Source organism: Perca flavescens, chromosome 4, assembly GCF_004354835.1.
Source record: "Perca flavescens isolate YP-PL-M2 chromosome 4, PFLA_1.0, whole genome shotgun sequence".
NCBI classification, from domain to species: domain Eukaryota; kingdom Metazoa; phylum Chordata; class Actinopteri; order Perciformes; family Percidae; genus Perca; species Perca flavescens.
Genome location: NC_041334.1, coordinates 39,764,466 through 39,779,465, shown reverse-complemented (window position 1 = coordinate 39,779,465; position 15,000 = coordinate 39,764,466). Strand labels below are relative to the sequence as shown.

At 44.9% G+C, this 15,000-nt stretch overlaps 1 protein-coding gene and 1 long non-coding RNA gene across 4 annotated transcripts in view; one reads left to right on the top strand and one right to left on the bottom strand.

The window, feature by feature from the left end:
* arhgef3 (Rho guanine nucleotide exchange factor (GEF) 3) overlaps window positions 1–15,000 on the bottom strand; it is a 57,383-nt gene that overhangs the window by 24,685 nt on the left and 17,698 nt on the right. For both annotated transcript variants that reach the window (XM_028576948.1, XM_028576950.1), the window contains one exon: window positions 9,149–9,211. In XM_028576948.1, coding sequence (XP_028432749.1) covers window positions 9,149–9,211 — 63 coding nt within the window. The remainder of the gene's footprint in view (window positions 1–9,148; window positions 9,212–15,000) is intronic.
* Window positions 1,168–1,750, top strand: LOC114554882 (uncharacterized). Of its 2 annotated transcripts, none has more exons than XR_003692486.1 (3): window positions 1,168–1,198; window positions 1,402–1,638; window positions 1,705–1,750. It is a non-coding gene; the product is annotated as an uncharacterized LOC114554882 (long non-coding RNA). The 2 variants fall into 2 exon arrangements; XR_003692485.1 differs by lacking the exon at window positions 1,168–1,198 and adding an exon at window positions 1,326–1,353.

Here is a 15,000-nt window from a genome sequence, read left to right as displayed (position 1 = left end):
CTCTTAAGTGTCTGCTGAAGGTGGTCCAGGGCTCTTAAGTGTCTGCTGTAGGTGGTCCAGGGCTCTTAAGTGTCTGCTGTAGGTGGTCCAGGGCTCTTAAGTGTCTGCTGAAGGTGGTCCAGGGCTCTTAAGTGTCTGCTGTAGGTGGTCCAGGGCTGTTAAGTGTCTGCTGTGGGTGGTCCAGGGCTCTTAAGTGTCTGCTGTAGGTGGTCCAGGGCTCTTAAGTGTCTGCTGAAGGTGGTCCAGGGCTCTTAAGTGTCTGCTGTAGGTGGTCCAGGGCTGTTAAGTGTCTGCTGTGGGTGGTCCAGGGCTCTTAGGTGTCTGCTGTAGGTGGTCCAGGGCTCTTAGGTGTCTGCTGTAGGTGGTCCAGGGCTCTTAAGTGTCTGCTGTAGGTGGTCCAGGGCTCTTAAGTGTCTGCTGTAGGTGGTCCAGGGCTGTTAAGTGTCTGCTGTAGGTGGTCCAGGGTTGTTAAGTGTCTGCTGTAGGTGGTCCAGGGCTCTTAAGTGTCTGCTGAAGGTGGTCCAGGGCTCTTAAGTGTCTGCTGTAGGTGGTCCAGGGCTGTTAAGTGTCTGCTGTGGGTGGTCCTGGGCTCTTAGGTGTCTGCTGTAGGTGGTCCAGGGCTCTTAGGTGTCTGCTGTAGGTGGTCCAGGGCTCTTAAGTGTCTGCTGTAGGTGGTCCAGGGCTCTTAAGTGTCTGCTGTAGGTGGTCCAGGGCTGTTAAGTGTCTGCTGTAGGTGGTCCAGGGTTCTTAAGTGTCTGCTGTAGGTGGTCCAGGGCTCTTAAGTGTCTGCTGTGGGTGGTCCAGGGCTGTTAAGTGTCTGCTGTGGGTGGTCCAGGGCTCTTAGGTGTCTGCTGTAGGTGGTCCAGGGCTCTTAAGTGTCTGCTGTAGGTGGTCCAGGGCTCTTAAGTGTCTGCTGTAGGTGGTCCAGGGCTGTTGAGTGTCTGCTGTAGGTGGTCCAGGGCTCTTAGGTGTCTGCCGTAGGTGGTCCAGGGCTCTTAAGTGTCTGCTGTAGGTGGTCCAGGGCTCTTAAGTGTCTGCTGTAGGTGGTCCAGGGCTGTTAAGTGTCTGCTGTAGGTGGTCCAGGGTTCTTAAGTGTCTGCTGTAGGTGGTCCAGGGCTCTTAAGTGTCTGCTGTAGGTGGTCCAGGGCTGTTAAGTGTCTGCTGTGGGTGGTCCAGGGCTCTTAGGTGTCTGCTGTAGGTGGTCCAGGGCTCTTAAGTGTCTGCTGTAGGTGGTCCAGGGCTCTTAAGTGTCTGCTGTAGGTGGTCCAGGGCTCTTAAGTGTCTGCTGTGGGTGGTCCAGGGCTGTTAAGTGTCTGCTGTGGGTGGTCCAGGGCTCTTAGGTGTCTGCTGTAGGTGGTCCAGGGCTCTTAGGTGTCTGCTGTAGGTGGTCCAGGGCTGTAGGTGGTCCAGGGCTCTTAGGTGTCTGCTGTAGGTGGTCCAGGGCTGTAGGTGGTCCAGGGCTCTTAGGTGTCTGCTGTAGGTGGTCCAGGGCTCTTAGGTGTCTGCTGTAGGTGGTCAAGGGCTCTTAGGTGTCTGCTGTAGGTGGTCCAGGGCTCTTAGGTGTCTGCTGTAGGTGGTCCAGGGCTGTAGGTGGTCCAGGGCTCTTAGGTGTCTGCTGTAGGTGGTCCAGGGCTGTAGGTGGTCCAGAGCTCTTAGGTGTCTGCTGTAGGTGGTACAGGGCTGTAGGTGGTCCAGGGCTCTTAGGTGTCTGCTGTAGGTGGTCCAGGGCTGTAGGTGGTCCAGGGCTCTTAGGTGGTCCAGGGCTGTAGGTGGTCCAGGGCTGTAGGTGGTCCAGGGCTCTTAGGTGTCTGCTGTAGGTGGTCCAGGGCTCTTAGGTGTCTGCTGTAGGTGGTCCAGGGCTGTAGGTGGTCCAGGGCTGTAGGTGGTCCAGGGCTCTTAGGTGTCTGCTGTAGGTGGTCCAGGGCTGTAGGTGGTCCAGGGCTCTTAGGTGTCAGCTGTAGGTGGTCCAAGGCTGTAGGTGGTCCAGGGCTCTTAGGTGTCAGCTGTAGGTGGTCCAGGGCTGTAGGTGGTCCAGGGCTCTTAGGTGTCTGCTGTAGGTGGTCCAGGGCTGTAGGTGGTCCAGGGCTCTTAGGTGTCTGCTGTAGGTGGTCCAGGATTCCGCTCCATACCGCAGGGTTGGGAGAATCACAGCTCTATAGACCAGGAGCTTGGTTTGATCCCTCAGGTCTCGGTCATCAAAGACTTTTGTCCTGAGTCTGGCATAGGCTCTGTTGGCACAGCTCAGGCGATGGTTAACCTCAGAGTCTATATCGGCTTTAGAAGAGAGAATGCTGCCAAGGTAGGGGAAGTGGTCCACGCTTTCCAGAGTGGTGTTATCCACTTTGATGATGTGCTGGAGTGATGGCTGGTTGGGTGGTGGTTGATACAAAACCTGCGTTTTCTTGATGTTCAAGGCCAAACCCAGGGCTCTGTATGTCTTGGCAAAGGCATTCAGAGTGCCCTGGAGGTCTTCAGGGGAGAGTGCTACAATGGCGTTATCATCGGCATATTGCAGCTCCATAATGGTGGTATTTCTGACTTTGCTCTTGGCTTTGAACCTGTTAAGGTTGAATAGCCTGCCGTCAGTCCTGTAAAGGATTGTAATCCCCTGTGGCAACTCTTGACCAGACAGACAGACAGAGAGACAGACAGACACACACACACACACACACACCATCCTGCTGCCACAAATACTCACTAGAGCACCAAATGTGGATTAATCTGCTACAGTCCCCAACAAATGTAACATTCACTCCTTAATTACTTATTTTTTTTAAACTACATTAAACAGCTGTTTCAGGAAACTGCTGATCCTTGTAATACAAATCAAACCATATTAGAGCTGCAAAGATTAACCAATTAGTTGTCAACTATTAAATAATAGCCAACTATTTTGATAATCAATTAGTCAGTTTGAGTCAGTGATAAAAATTCTTCTGATTCCAGCTTGTTAAATGTGAATATTGTTGTAGTGTTTTCTCTCCTCTGGGACAGTAAGCTGAATATATTTGAGTTGTGGACAAAACAGGACATTTGACGGACCTCATCTTGGGTTTTTTGGGAAAACACTGGTCCAGCACTGGCAGCCCATTCACTCTGACATCCCTCCATTTGTTTATGAACAGGTCCTGAGCATGTGTGTGTGTGTGTGTGTGTGTATATTTCAGGCCTGTGTGTACTGATTTCTAACAAAAACATAGCGTTTTAACTTAGATTTAACTACTTTTTTTTAAATCATGTTACATAGTTTCATATATATGGAGGACTAAAAGTGCCACAATTGAATAAATAAACACACCATTAAATAATTACTTAAATGTGTCATTAATTAATTAAAATTTGAATTAAATACATAAATGTGTTACTAAATGTGTCATTAATTAATTCAAATACCGATTCATTTTATGTTAAATATATATAATTATTTGTCACAATTAAATAAATAAACCATTAAATAATTACTTAAATGTGTCATTAATTAATTAAAATTAGAATTAAATACATAAATGTGTTATTAAATGTGTCATTAATTAATTCAAATACCGATTCATTTTATGTAATTATTTAATGGTGTATTTATTTATTTAATTGTGGCACTTTTAGGTAGAAGAACCAAATGCAATATTTCCTTGAAAAATGCAGTGAAGTATATATAAAAAAAGGATTTTTCTTCAACGTAAAATGCATCAAAGTAGATATATAAATGTATTATTTCCCTGATAAATGTAGTGAAGTGGAGTTATGCAGGGACTGGGTAATTGAGTTCAACATCAGTCGATGTCAATCTACTCTGAAACGACTAAAGCGAGAGGGAGAGTCGCCTGCAGGCAGCTGAAGCCCTGCCCTGGTTTCAAGTTTTAATTACTTTGTGTGTTTGTGTGGATCATTCATGTGTTTACAGAAAAAACATTACATTTAAGACCTTTGTGTGTGTGTGTGTGTGTGTGTGAGAGAGAGAAAGAGAGAGAGAGAGAGAGAGAGTGTGTGTGTGTGTGTGTTTGTGAGAGAGAGAGAGAGAGAGAGAGAGTGTGTGTGTGTTTGAGAGAGAAAGAGAGAGAGAGAGAGAGAGAGAGAGAGAGTGTTTGTGAGAGAGAGAGAGAGTGTGTGTGTGTGTGTGAGAGAGAAAGAGAGAGAGAGAGAGAGTGTTTGTGAGAGAGAGAGAGAGAGAGAGAGAGAGAGAGTGTGTGTGTTTGTGAGAGAGAGAGAGTGTTTGTGAGAGAGAGAGAGAGAGAGAGAGAGAGAGTGTTTGTGAGAGAGAGAGAGAGAGTGTGTGTGTGTGTGTGAGAGAGAAAGAGAGAGAGAGAGAGTGTTTGTGAGAGAGAGAGAGAGAGAGTGTGTGTGTGTGTTTGAGAGAGAGAGAGAGAGTTTGAGAGAGAGAGAGAGAGAGAGAGAGAGAGAGAGAGAGAGAGAGTGTGTGTGTGAGAGAGAGAGAGAGAGAGAGAGAGAGAGAGAGAGAGAGAGAGAGAGTGTGTGTGTGAGAGAGAGAGAGAGAGAGAGAGAGAGAGAGTGTGTGTGTGTGTGTAAAAGTGTGAAATAACTGAAAACATGTCTTATATTTTAGATTCTTCAGAGTAGCCACCCTTTGCTTTTTTTGATAACTCTGCAAACCCTTGGTGTTCTCTCAATGAGCTTCATGAGGTAGTCACCTGAAATGGTTTTACCTTCACAGGTGTGCTTTGTCAGGGTTCATTAGTGGAATTATTTCCCTTATTAATAAAAAAAGCAAAGGGTGGCTGCTTTGAAGAATCTAAAATATAAGACATGTTTTCAGTTATTTCACACTTTTTTGTTAAGTACATAACTCCATATGTGTTCATTCATAGTTTTGATGCCTTCAGTGAGAATCTACAATGTAAATAGTCATGAAAATAAAGAAACACATTGAATGAGAAGGTGTGTCCAAATGATGAATCCACTTAGAAAATACTTTTTAGGCTTCCTCTGTATTTCCCATAAATGAAATATCCCGGCCCAGTTTAACCCCTGATGAGGCCCCAGGTTGTGTGTGACTCACTGAGCTGCAGGGAGTAACAGCAGAGAAACAATAGCGTGTCATTTCTTCCAGGTTCGTTATCTGCCAGCGCTGGTTTGTAACAGAATAAGACTGGTGCTGTGTTTGGGTCTGTTTGTCACACTGAGGTATATACTGGACATCCTGTGTTAGACTGAGCAGGGACGGGGAACGCCCAGGAAAGAACCGCTGCTGACAGAGGGATAAAAATACAGACAGGGGCCCAACAAGAGGGTTGGGGGCCCCCCGAGGGTCCGAATATAGAGTGCCTTTGATTGCTGAAGGAATTTGACTACTGGACAGCTAGATATTAAAGCTCATGTTGCAGGTTAACCACCACTGTTGATTAATAAGTACATATAGCACTTAATATATGTATATCACTGTTAAAAATGTCTCCAAATAGTGTTAAAGGCCAGTTTTTGTCGTTTTTGGTATTAGTGTTTTTTTTCCTGCAATTCGGTGATGACGTCACGTTGGGGAGACGTGTATCAGCCTGGTACTGTAACTATGGTGACTGTGTATCAGCCTGGTACTGTAACTATGGTGACTGACTGGGATGAGGAAGATGTGTTTTTTACTGTTCGTGAACAGCACCAAGTGAAAGTCAACGTTTTATTTATATCTAGTGACAGTGATCATGTCTTTAGTTCAGATAAGTACCGGTAAACAAGGCATCATGCTAGCTATGTGCTAACTTGCCAGTCCCACCTGTGAAATCCCCCGATAGTTGTAAACACATAGATATAATTGATATCATGATTAGATATCTCACGTTTTGATGCTAGCCTACTAGCTCCAGTAACAACATATTTGCCTGGTGTTTATTTATTACTTGGACGGGGATGCTGTTCAGCTTTTCACAAGTTTAGACAGCTAGCTAACGCTACGCCGACGTTTCGCTAACGTTAGCGCAACAGAGTTAGCCTAGCCGGCTAAGTAAATATTACAACTGCCTTCGGAGTTTCCTATATCTGCGTCCACGTTGTCAACATAAAACTTGTGGCGTTAGTGCTCCTTTTGTACCTTGTGTGTGTAGTCCCAAATGTAACTTTTTCCAGATTATTTTTCCGAGGCGAATAGAACGGGCAGCTACACGCGGGGTCCGACCATGTTGTGTTTGTTGCTATCACCTAGCAACCGTCTCTACGTGGAGGAAAAGCTGTGAAAGCCGGGTGAAGTTTTCGGAGGAATATAATACATTGATGCCATCAACACAAAGATACTACTGATTTAGTTTGAAGTTCCTGTGACGTGATGTTTACAGTCTATTGTTCAGACTCAACCACACGGAGCTCTGAAGAAGACCTGTGCGTCTCTTAGTGTCCACTCTCTCTGTAAAATGCAGCGCAGCCTCAGGTTATAACGGATGCGCTCTGCTGTCGACATGCTGCGGTAGATGTGTTGCGTTTGTGCTCCGTGTATTTCTGCCGTAGATTCGGTTTTCAGAGTACGGCCACTTCCCTAGCTAAACTCTTTGTCTCATTCAGACACCCAAACAGGGCTCTGTGTCTGTCAGAAGGTCTGAGAGCTACAGCAAGCACGGAAAACCAGACTATGGTGCAGGTAGATTTCTGAAATAGTGACTTTATTCTTGTAATAGCCTATTATAACTTTATTTTTCTCAAAATCACGACTCCTCCAAATCACAGAGAACACAGATATACTGTATTTTGAATGTGCACAAAGTTTTGGACATTGCTCAAACACATCTGAAATATTACAGTCCAGGGGTTTATTAATAGGCCTACATTAACAACAAAAGCGGACCGGGACAGTGAACAGAGACGGGGCTTTCGCCTGTCGTCTCCCCAACATGACGTCATGCAATGCATTGTGGGGGAAAGACAAACCGCTGTAAAATAGTACCTACTTTTTCGTGTTATATTCTGTTTTGTGATACCTAACAACATCAAATACATGAATAACAGTTTAAATGTGTATTACCAACAAGCAATTACCACAAATTCGTTGGAAAATTAAACTTGCAACATGGGCTTTAAGTTAAGTACTTACAGTACAGGCCAAAAGTTTGGACACACCTTCTCATTCAATGTGTTTCCTTTTTATTTTCATGACTATTTACATTGTAGATTCTCACTGAAGGCATCAAAACTATGAATGAACACATATGGAATTATGTACTTAACAAAAAGTGTGAAATAACTGAAAACATGTCTTATATTTTAGATTCTTCAAAGTAGCCAACCTTTGCTTTTTTTATTAATAAGGGAAATAATTCCACTAATTAACCCTGACAAAGCACACCTGTGAAGGTAAAACCATTTCAGGTGACTACCTCATGAAGCTCATTGAGAGAACACCAAGGGTTTGCAGCGCTATCAAAAAAAGCTCGCAATTTGGCGCTTTTGGACATTTAAAAGGTCCTAATGTGTAACGTGGGGGAGTAAAGGGGAGGTAACCTTTCCCCTTATGACCTCATAACTACCGACCAATTGCAATTCTCCCAACTATCTCCAAGTTACTTGAAAAAGCATTATATAATCAACTGGTCACTTACCTTGAAGACAATAATCTGCTCAGTGATCACTTCAATTCAGTGATCAACTATGTCGGCTCTGCTGCTTTTCACTGAGCAGATACGTGCGTCTTTAAATAAGGGCCAGATTACCAGAGCTGTATACATAGATTTTCGAAAAGCTTTTGATACAGTTAATCATCAAATTTTGTTAAATAAACTCCTTACTTTTCATTTGTCCTCCTCTACAATAGATATGTTTAGATCATATTTAAGTGATAGATTTCAGACTGTGAGAATCGGTTTAGTAACATCACAGCCACGAGTGTGTTCTACGGAAGTTCCACAGGGCAGTATTTTAGGTCCTTTACTTTTCCTTATGTATATTAATGATCTTCCTTATGGGTTTAATTTTTGTAGCTCTCTGCTATATGCTGATGACACTGTTATTTTTTTCTGGCTCAAATATTGATACAATTAATCACAAACTTAACACAGATCTCCAGCATTTACATAACTGGTTGCAAGAGAATCATTTAACACTTAATATCAAGAAAACAGAATGTATGTACTTCCAATCATCTCGGAGACATTTATCCATATCCAATCCCATCATGTTTTCTAATCAAACACTTTCAGTTGTATCCACTTATAAGTATCTTGGAGTCTCTCTTGACTCACATCTCACTTACTGTGAGCATGTCCGAACCCTAACCAGAAAGTTAAACCAAAAGTTATTTGTTTATAGTAAAATTAGACCATCTTTGCTGCTCTCTGTCTCAAAGACTTATCTTCATGCCATCATTATGTCCACTTTGTTGTATTGTTTACCTGTTTGGTCACTTACAACAAATGAGATTCTTGAACCAGTAATAAGACTCTATAACAAAGCCTATAAGCTACATGTTAGGCTTCCTGGATGGACTCACCACTGCACTATCTCTGTGTAATGCCTTGACATTTGAGAATTATAAATTAAGCCTTGGGATAAAACTGTATTATCAAATTTTAAATGGTCATATTGTAGCTGCTCTGTCTACGTTGGTTCCAAAACCCAGTTCAAGGTCCGAGCGCATTACGAGATCTGCTACAAATAGACTTTTGCCTTTACCGGCTTTTAGAAACTGTTATGGACAGCGATCTTTTTTCTATGTGCTCACTAAAGTCTGGAATGACATTCCACAGCACATCATAACTTTAACGTCAATAAGATTATTTAAATTAACATTTGCTCGCTATTTAATGGAGAGGTTTACCTGCGACCATTGAGTCAGCTTTATGGCTTTGCCCTGCTGCTCATCCTCCTGGTCTGTGTGTCTGTTACTGTTTCTGTCTAGGAGTTTTGTTGTGTATGTGGTTGTCTTTAATCTTTTCCTGTTTAATAAATAAAAAATGAAGTTAAATGAATAAGGAGAAGATTCCTGATTGGTCCATCTGAGCTTTAATTTTCTCAAAGGCAGAGCAGGATACCCAGGGCTCGGTTTACACCTATCACCATTTCTAGCCACTGGGGGGCCATAGGCAGGCTGGGGGAACTCATAATAATGTTTAAAAAAACCTCATAAAGTGACATTTTCATGCCATGGGACCTTTTTAGAACACCAAAGCCGACACAGTGAACCACAACAGAGAAGTTAGTTTAGAGGAGCTGAACTTACGTTGATGTCCAGACTGCAGAGGCTGAGCGAGTCTGCATCTCTGCTGGCCTGCTTCCTCTTCTTCTGCAACACACAAACACACAGCGAACATTGTGTTAGATCATGTGTGATCAAAGTCGAGGCCCGTGGGCCAAATTCAGCAGCTCGCAAACTTTGATCCGGCTTGCATATCAATTCAGGTTCACAATAACATTTTTGCTTTTTCTGACAGTCTTGGTGCTTTTTTCAACATTTCTGCCACTATTTTTGATATTTTGTGGGCTATTTTTCAACGTTATTTACCCTTTATTTTATGTTTTTTTTTTTTTTTTTCAAAACATTTGGCGTTTTTGTGCCAACGTTTTTTGGCTCTTTTTCCGTAATCTTTTTCCGTTATTTTTCTGACATTTCTGGTGCCATTTTCAAACGTTTTTTCTTGTCAATAAACATGTCTGGCCCTCGATGTGATTCTCTTTTCCCAGTGTGGCCCCTTAGAGAATTTGAGTTTGACAATCCTGTGTCAGATGGAGAGCAAGTGTTTGTATTTAAGAAGAAGAAAAAGAAAACTTACAGATACAGATTACACACACAGGCCGAAATACACACATGCAAACAGGACCTCTACGCATGCATTGAATGGAGACATGTCGGAAAACTACAGCATCAGTTCACCAGTTGCAACTCTCCCCACAGCTTACAGTTTGCTAGCTAGCTGTGAAGGCCCAGACACACCAATCCTCATTCGGACTGATCAGTCTCCCCGAGTCGGTCCAAAAAGTTCCTCAGAACACACCGAAGAGATGAGACCTAATGCGTCTCCATAACAGCAGGCGGCGCTAAAATTAAATTAAGCTTCACCTCGATAGAACAGTTCTTTGGCAATCTTCACCTCTGTATTAATACTAGTAAGACAAAATGTATAATTTTTTGCCGAAAACCTGTTACTGAGAATCCACCTACAATCACCTGCATGAACGGTATGGCCTATAGAGTATGTCGAAACATATAAATATCTAGGTATCTGGTTGGATTCATCTTTGTCATTTATTACACACATCAAGAACCTTCAAAACTAAAGTTAAAGCTAGACTTTTCTTTTCCGCAATAAAGCTTTCTTTACTCATGCTACCAAATGCATCCTTGTTAAGATGACAGTATTGCCAATTTTGGACTATGGTGATACTATGTACAGAATAGCACCAAATACAGTCCTAAAAAAACTTGATACACTCTATCATTCTGCCATCCGTTTCACCACTAATGCACCTTAAACTTACGTCTCTGATCCCAATTTCCACCTTTAAGCTTAATCTTCAAAACAACATAGTCGATTCCTGTTCCTGCTGATAAACATGAATCATATTTATACACATATACTTATATACATATTTATACACATATACTTATATACATATTTATACACATATACTTAAGCATGTTATTTTTATTTTGTTTCTTTGCGATCTATTTTTACACAGAGACACACACACACACACACACACACACACACACACACACACAGAGACACGCACACACACAGAGACACACAGAGACACACACACACACACAGAGAAACACAAGACACACACACAGAGACACACACACAAAGACAGACAGACACAGAGACACACACACAGAGACACAGACACACACAGACACACACAGACACACACAGAGACACACGCACACACACACAGAGACACACAAGACACACACACAGAGACACACACACAAAGACAGACAGACACACAGACACACCCACACGAGACACACACGCACACACACAGAGACACACCAGACACACACACGAGACACACACGCACACACACAGAGACACACCAGACACACACACGAGACACACACACACACAAAGACAGACACAGAGACACACAGAGACACACAGAGACACACACACACAGACACACACACACACACACACACACACAAGACACACACACACACACAGACACAAAGACAGCCAGACAGACACAGAGACAGAGACACACACACAGAGACACACACGAGACACACACAGAGACACACACACACACACACACACTAGACACACAAGATACACACACACAGAGACACACGCACACACACAAGACACACACACAGAGACATACAGACACACACACAGACACACATACACAGACACACACACACACAAACACACACGAGACACACACACACACACACAAAGACAGACAGACACAGAGACACACAGAGACACACACACACAGAGACACACACACACACAGACACACACACACACGAGACACACACACACACAGACACAAAGACAGACAGACAGACACAGAGACACACAGAGACACACACGAGACACACACACACAGAGACACACACACACACACACACACAGAGACATACAGACACACACACACACACACAGACACACACACACACACACACACACACACACACACACACACACACACACACAAAGACAGACAGACACAGAGACACACGCACACACGAGACACACGCACATAGACACACACAGACACACATACACAGACACAGAGACAGACACACACACACACACACACACACAAGACACACACACAGATACACACAGACACACAGACACACACCCAGAGTCTGATCACTGTAAACATGGCCACCCTCTAGTGCCCATTAGCTGCCTGAGTCTGGACTGGTACCTCTACTCTGCGTTGTGGGTCAGAAACCTCTTCTTCCTAACAGAACTCTCTCGACCGGACCAACCGGTTGTTCACGAGGAGGTGCACCGTGCACCGTGCACCGTGCACCGTGCACCGTGCACGTTGGTGCACGTTGGTGAGATGTGATCATTAGCATAACGGACGGTTTTCATTCCCAAAATATTACCGAGAGTAGAAAGAAGACTCTCCCATCAGCAGAACAAAGGATCACGCTTAATAACAAAGTATTAATAACAACATGATCACATGATTACGATGACATCGTTACATTACACACGATGACATCAACAAGTCACACTGAGCCAAACACTTCCTGTATGCTGCCATGACAACGGAAAACAGGAAGTAAACACACAAAGACCTGATGAGACAGGTCACTGAGGAGGAGAGGAATGGAGAGGAGAGGAGAGGAGGAGAGGAGGAGAGGAGAGAGGAGAGGAATGGAGAGGAGAGGAGGAGAGGAGAGGAGAGAAGAGAGGAGAGGAATGGAGAGGAGAGGAAAGGAGAGGAGGAGAGGAGAGGAGAGGAGAGAGGAGAAGAGAGGAGATAGGAGAAGAGAGGAGAGGAATGGAGAGGAGAGGAATGGAGAGGAGAGGAAAGGAGAGGAGGAGAGGAGAGGAGAGAGGAGAAGAGAGGAGAGGAATGCAGAGGTGAGGAAAGGAGAGGAGGAGAGGAGAGAGGAGGAAGGAGGAGAGGAATGGAGAGGAGAGAGGAGAGAGGAGAGGAGAGAGGACGAGAGGAGGAGAGGAGGAGAGGAGAAAAGAGGAGAGGAGAGAGGAGAGAGGAGGAGAGAGGAGGAGGAGAAGGAGAGAAGAGAGGAGGGGAGAGGAGGAGATGAGAGAGGAGAGAGGAGAGGAGAGGAAATGAGGAGAGGAGTGGAGTGGAGAGGAGGAGGAGAAGGAGAGAAGAGGAGAGAGGAGGAGAGGTGAAGGAGGAGGCTGTTGGGATCAGTGCAGCCGAGTGGAACAATAGCAGGAAGCTGCAGTTTGTCAGCATTGTGTTTGTGTTGTTGGCCGGACATTAAGCTGGAGGACTTTACCTTTAACTCACTGTCTCTGTAGAAAACAAGGAGGTGGGAGGAGGAGGGAGGAGGAGAGAGGAGTAGACTTTACCTTTAACTCACTGTCTCTGTAGAAAACAAGGAGGTGGGAGGAGGAGGGAGGAGGAGAGAGGAGTAGACTTTACCTTTAACTCACTGTCTCTGTAGAAAACAAGGAGGTGGGAGGAGGAAGGAGGAGGAGAGGAGTAGACTTTACCTTTAACTCACTGTCTCTGTAGAAAAAATAAGGAGGTGGGAGGAGGAGGGAGGAGGAGAGGAGTAGACTTTACCTTTAACTCACTGTCTCTGTAGAAAACAAGGAGATGGGAGGAGGAGGAGGGGGAGGAGGAGAGGGAGTAGACTTTAACTTTAACTCACTGTCTCTGTAGAAAACAAGGAGGTGGGAGGAGGAGGGAGGAGGAGAGAGGAGTAGACTTTACCTTTAACTCACTGTCTCTGTAGAAAACAAGGAGGTGGGAGGAGGAGGAGGGAGGAGGAGAGAGGAGTAGACTTTACCTTTAACTCAGTCTCTGTAGAAAACAAGGAGGTGGGAGGAGGAGGAGGGAGGAGGAGAGAGGAGTAGACTTTAACTTTAACTCACTGTCTCTGTAGAAAACAAGGAGGTGGGAGGAGGAGGGAGGAGGAGACTTTACCTTTAACTCACTGTCTCTGTAGAAAACAAGGAGGTGGGAGGAGGAGGGAGGAGGAGAGGAGTAGACTTTACCTTTAACTCACTGTCTCTGTAGAAAACAAGGAGGTGGGAGGAGGAGGGAGGAGGAGAGAGGAGTAGACTTTACCTTTAACTCACTGTCTCTGTAGAAAATAAGGAGGTGGGAGGAGGAGGGAGGAGGAGAGAGGAGTAGACTTTACCTTTAACTCACTGTCTCTGTAGAAAACAAGGAGGTGGGAGGAGGAGGAGGGGAGGAGGAGAGAGGAGTAGACTTTAACTTTAACTCACTGTCTCTGTAGAAAACAAGGAGGTGGGAGGAGGAGGGAGGAGGAGAGAGGAGTAGACTTTACCTTTAACTCACTGTCTCTGTAGAAAACAAGGAGGTGGGAGGAGGAGGAGGGAGGAGGAGAGGAGTAGACTTTACCTTTAACTCAGTCTCTGTAGAAAACAAGGAGGTGGGAGGAGGAGGAGGGAGGAGGAGAGAGGAGTAGACTTTAACTTTAACTCACTGTCTCTGTAGAAAACAAGGAGGTGGGAGGAGGAGGGAGGAGGAGACTTTACCTTTAACTCACTGTCTCTGTAGAAAACAAGGAGGTGGGAGGAGGAGGGAGGAGGAGAGAGGAGTAGACTTTACCTTTAACTCACTGTCTCTGTAGAAAACAAGGAGGTGGGAGGAGGAGGAGGGAGGAGGAGAGAGGAGTAGACTTTACCTTTAACTCAGTCTCTGTAGAAAACAAGGAGGTGGGAGGAGGAGGAGGGAGGAGGAGAGAGGAGTAGACTTTAACTTTAACTCACTGTCTCTGTAGAAAACAAGGAGGTGGGAGGAGGAGGGAGGAGGAGACTTTACCTTTAACTCACTGTCTCTGTAGAAAACAAGGAGGTGGGAGGAGGAGGAGGGAGGAGGAGAGAGGAGTAGACTTTAACTTTAACTCACTGTCTCTGTAGAAAACAAGGAGGTGGGAGGAGGAGGGAGGAGGAGGGAGGAGGAGAGAGGAGTAGACTTTACCCTTAACTCACTGTCTCTGTAGAAAACAAGGAGGAGGGAGGAGGAGGGAGGAGGAGAGAGGAGTAGACTTTACCTTTAACTCACTGTCTCTGTAGAAAACAAGGAGGAGGGAGGAAGAGAGAGGAGTAGACTTTATCTTTAACTCACTGTCTCTGTAGAAAACAAGGAGGTGGGAGGAGGAGGGAGGAGGAGAGAGGAGTAGACTTTACCGTTAACTCGCTGTCTCTGTAGAAAACAAGGAGGTGGGAGGAGGAGGGAGGAGGAGGAGGGAGGAGAGAGGAGTAGACTTTATCTTTAACTCAATGTCTCTGTAGAAAACAAGGAGGTGGGAGGAGGAGGAGGGAGGAGGAGAGAGGAGTAGACTTTACCGTTAACTCGCTGTCTCTGTAGAAAACAAGGAGGTGGGAGGAGGAGGGAGGAGGAGGAGGGAGGAGAGAGGAGTAGACTTTATCT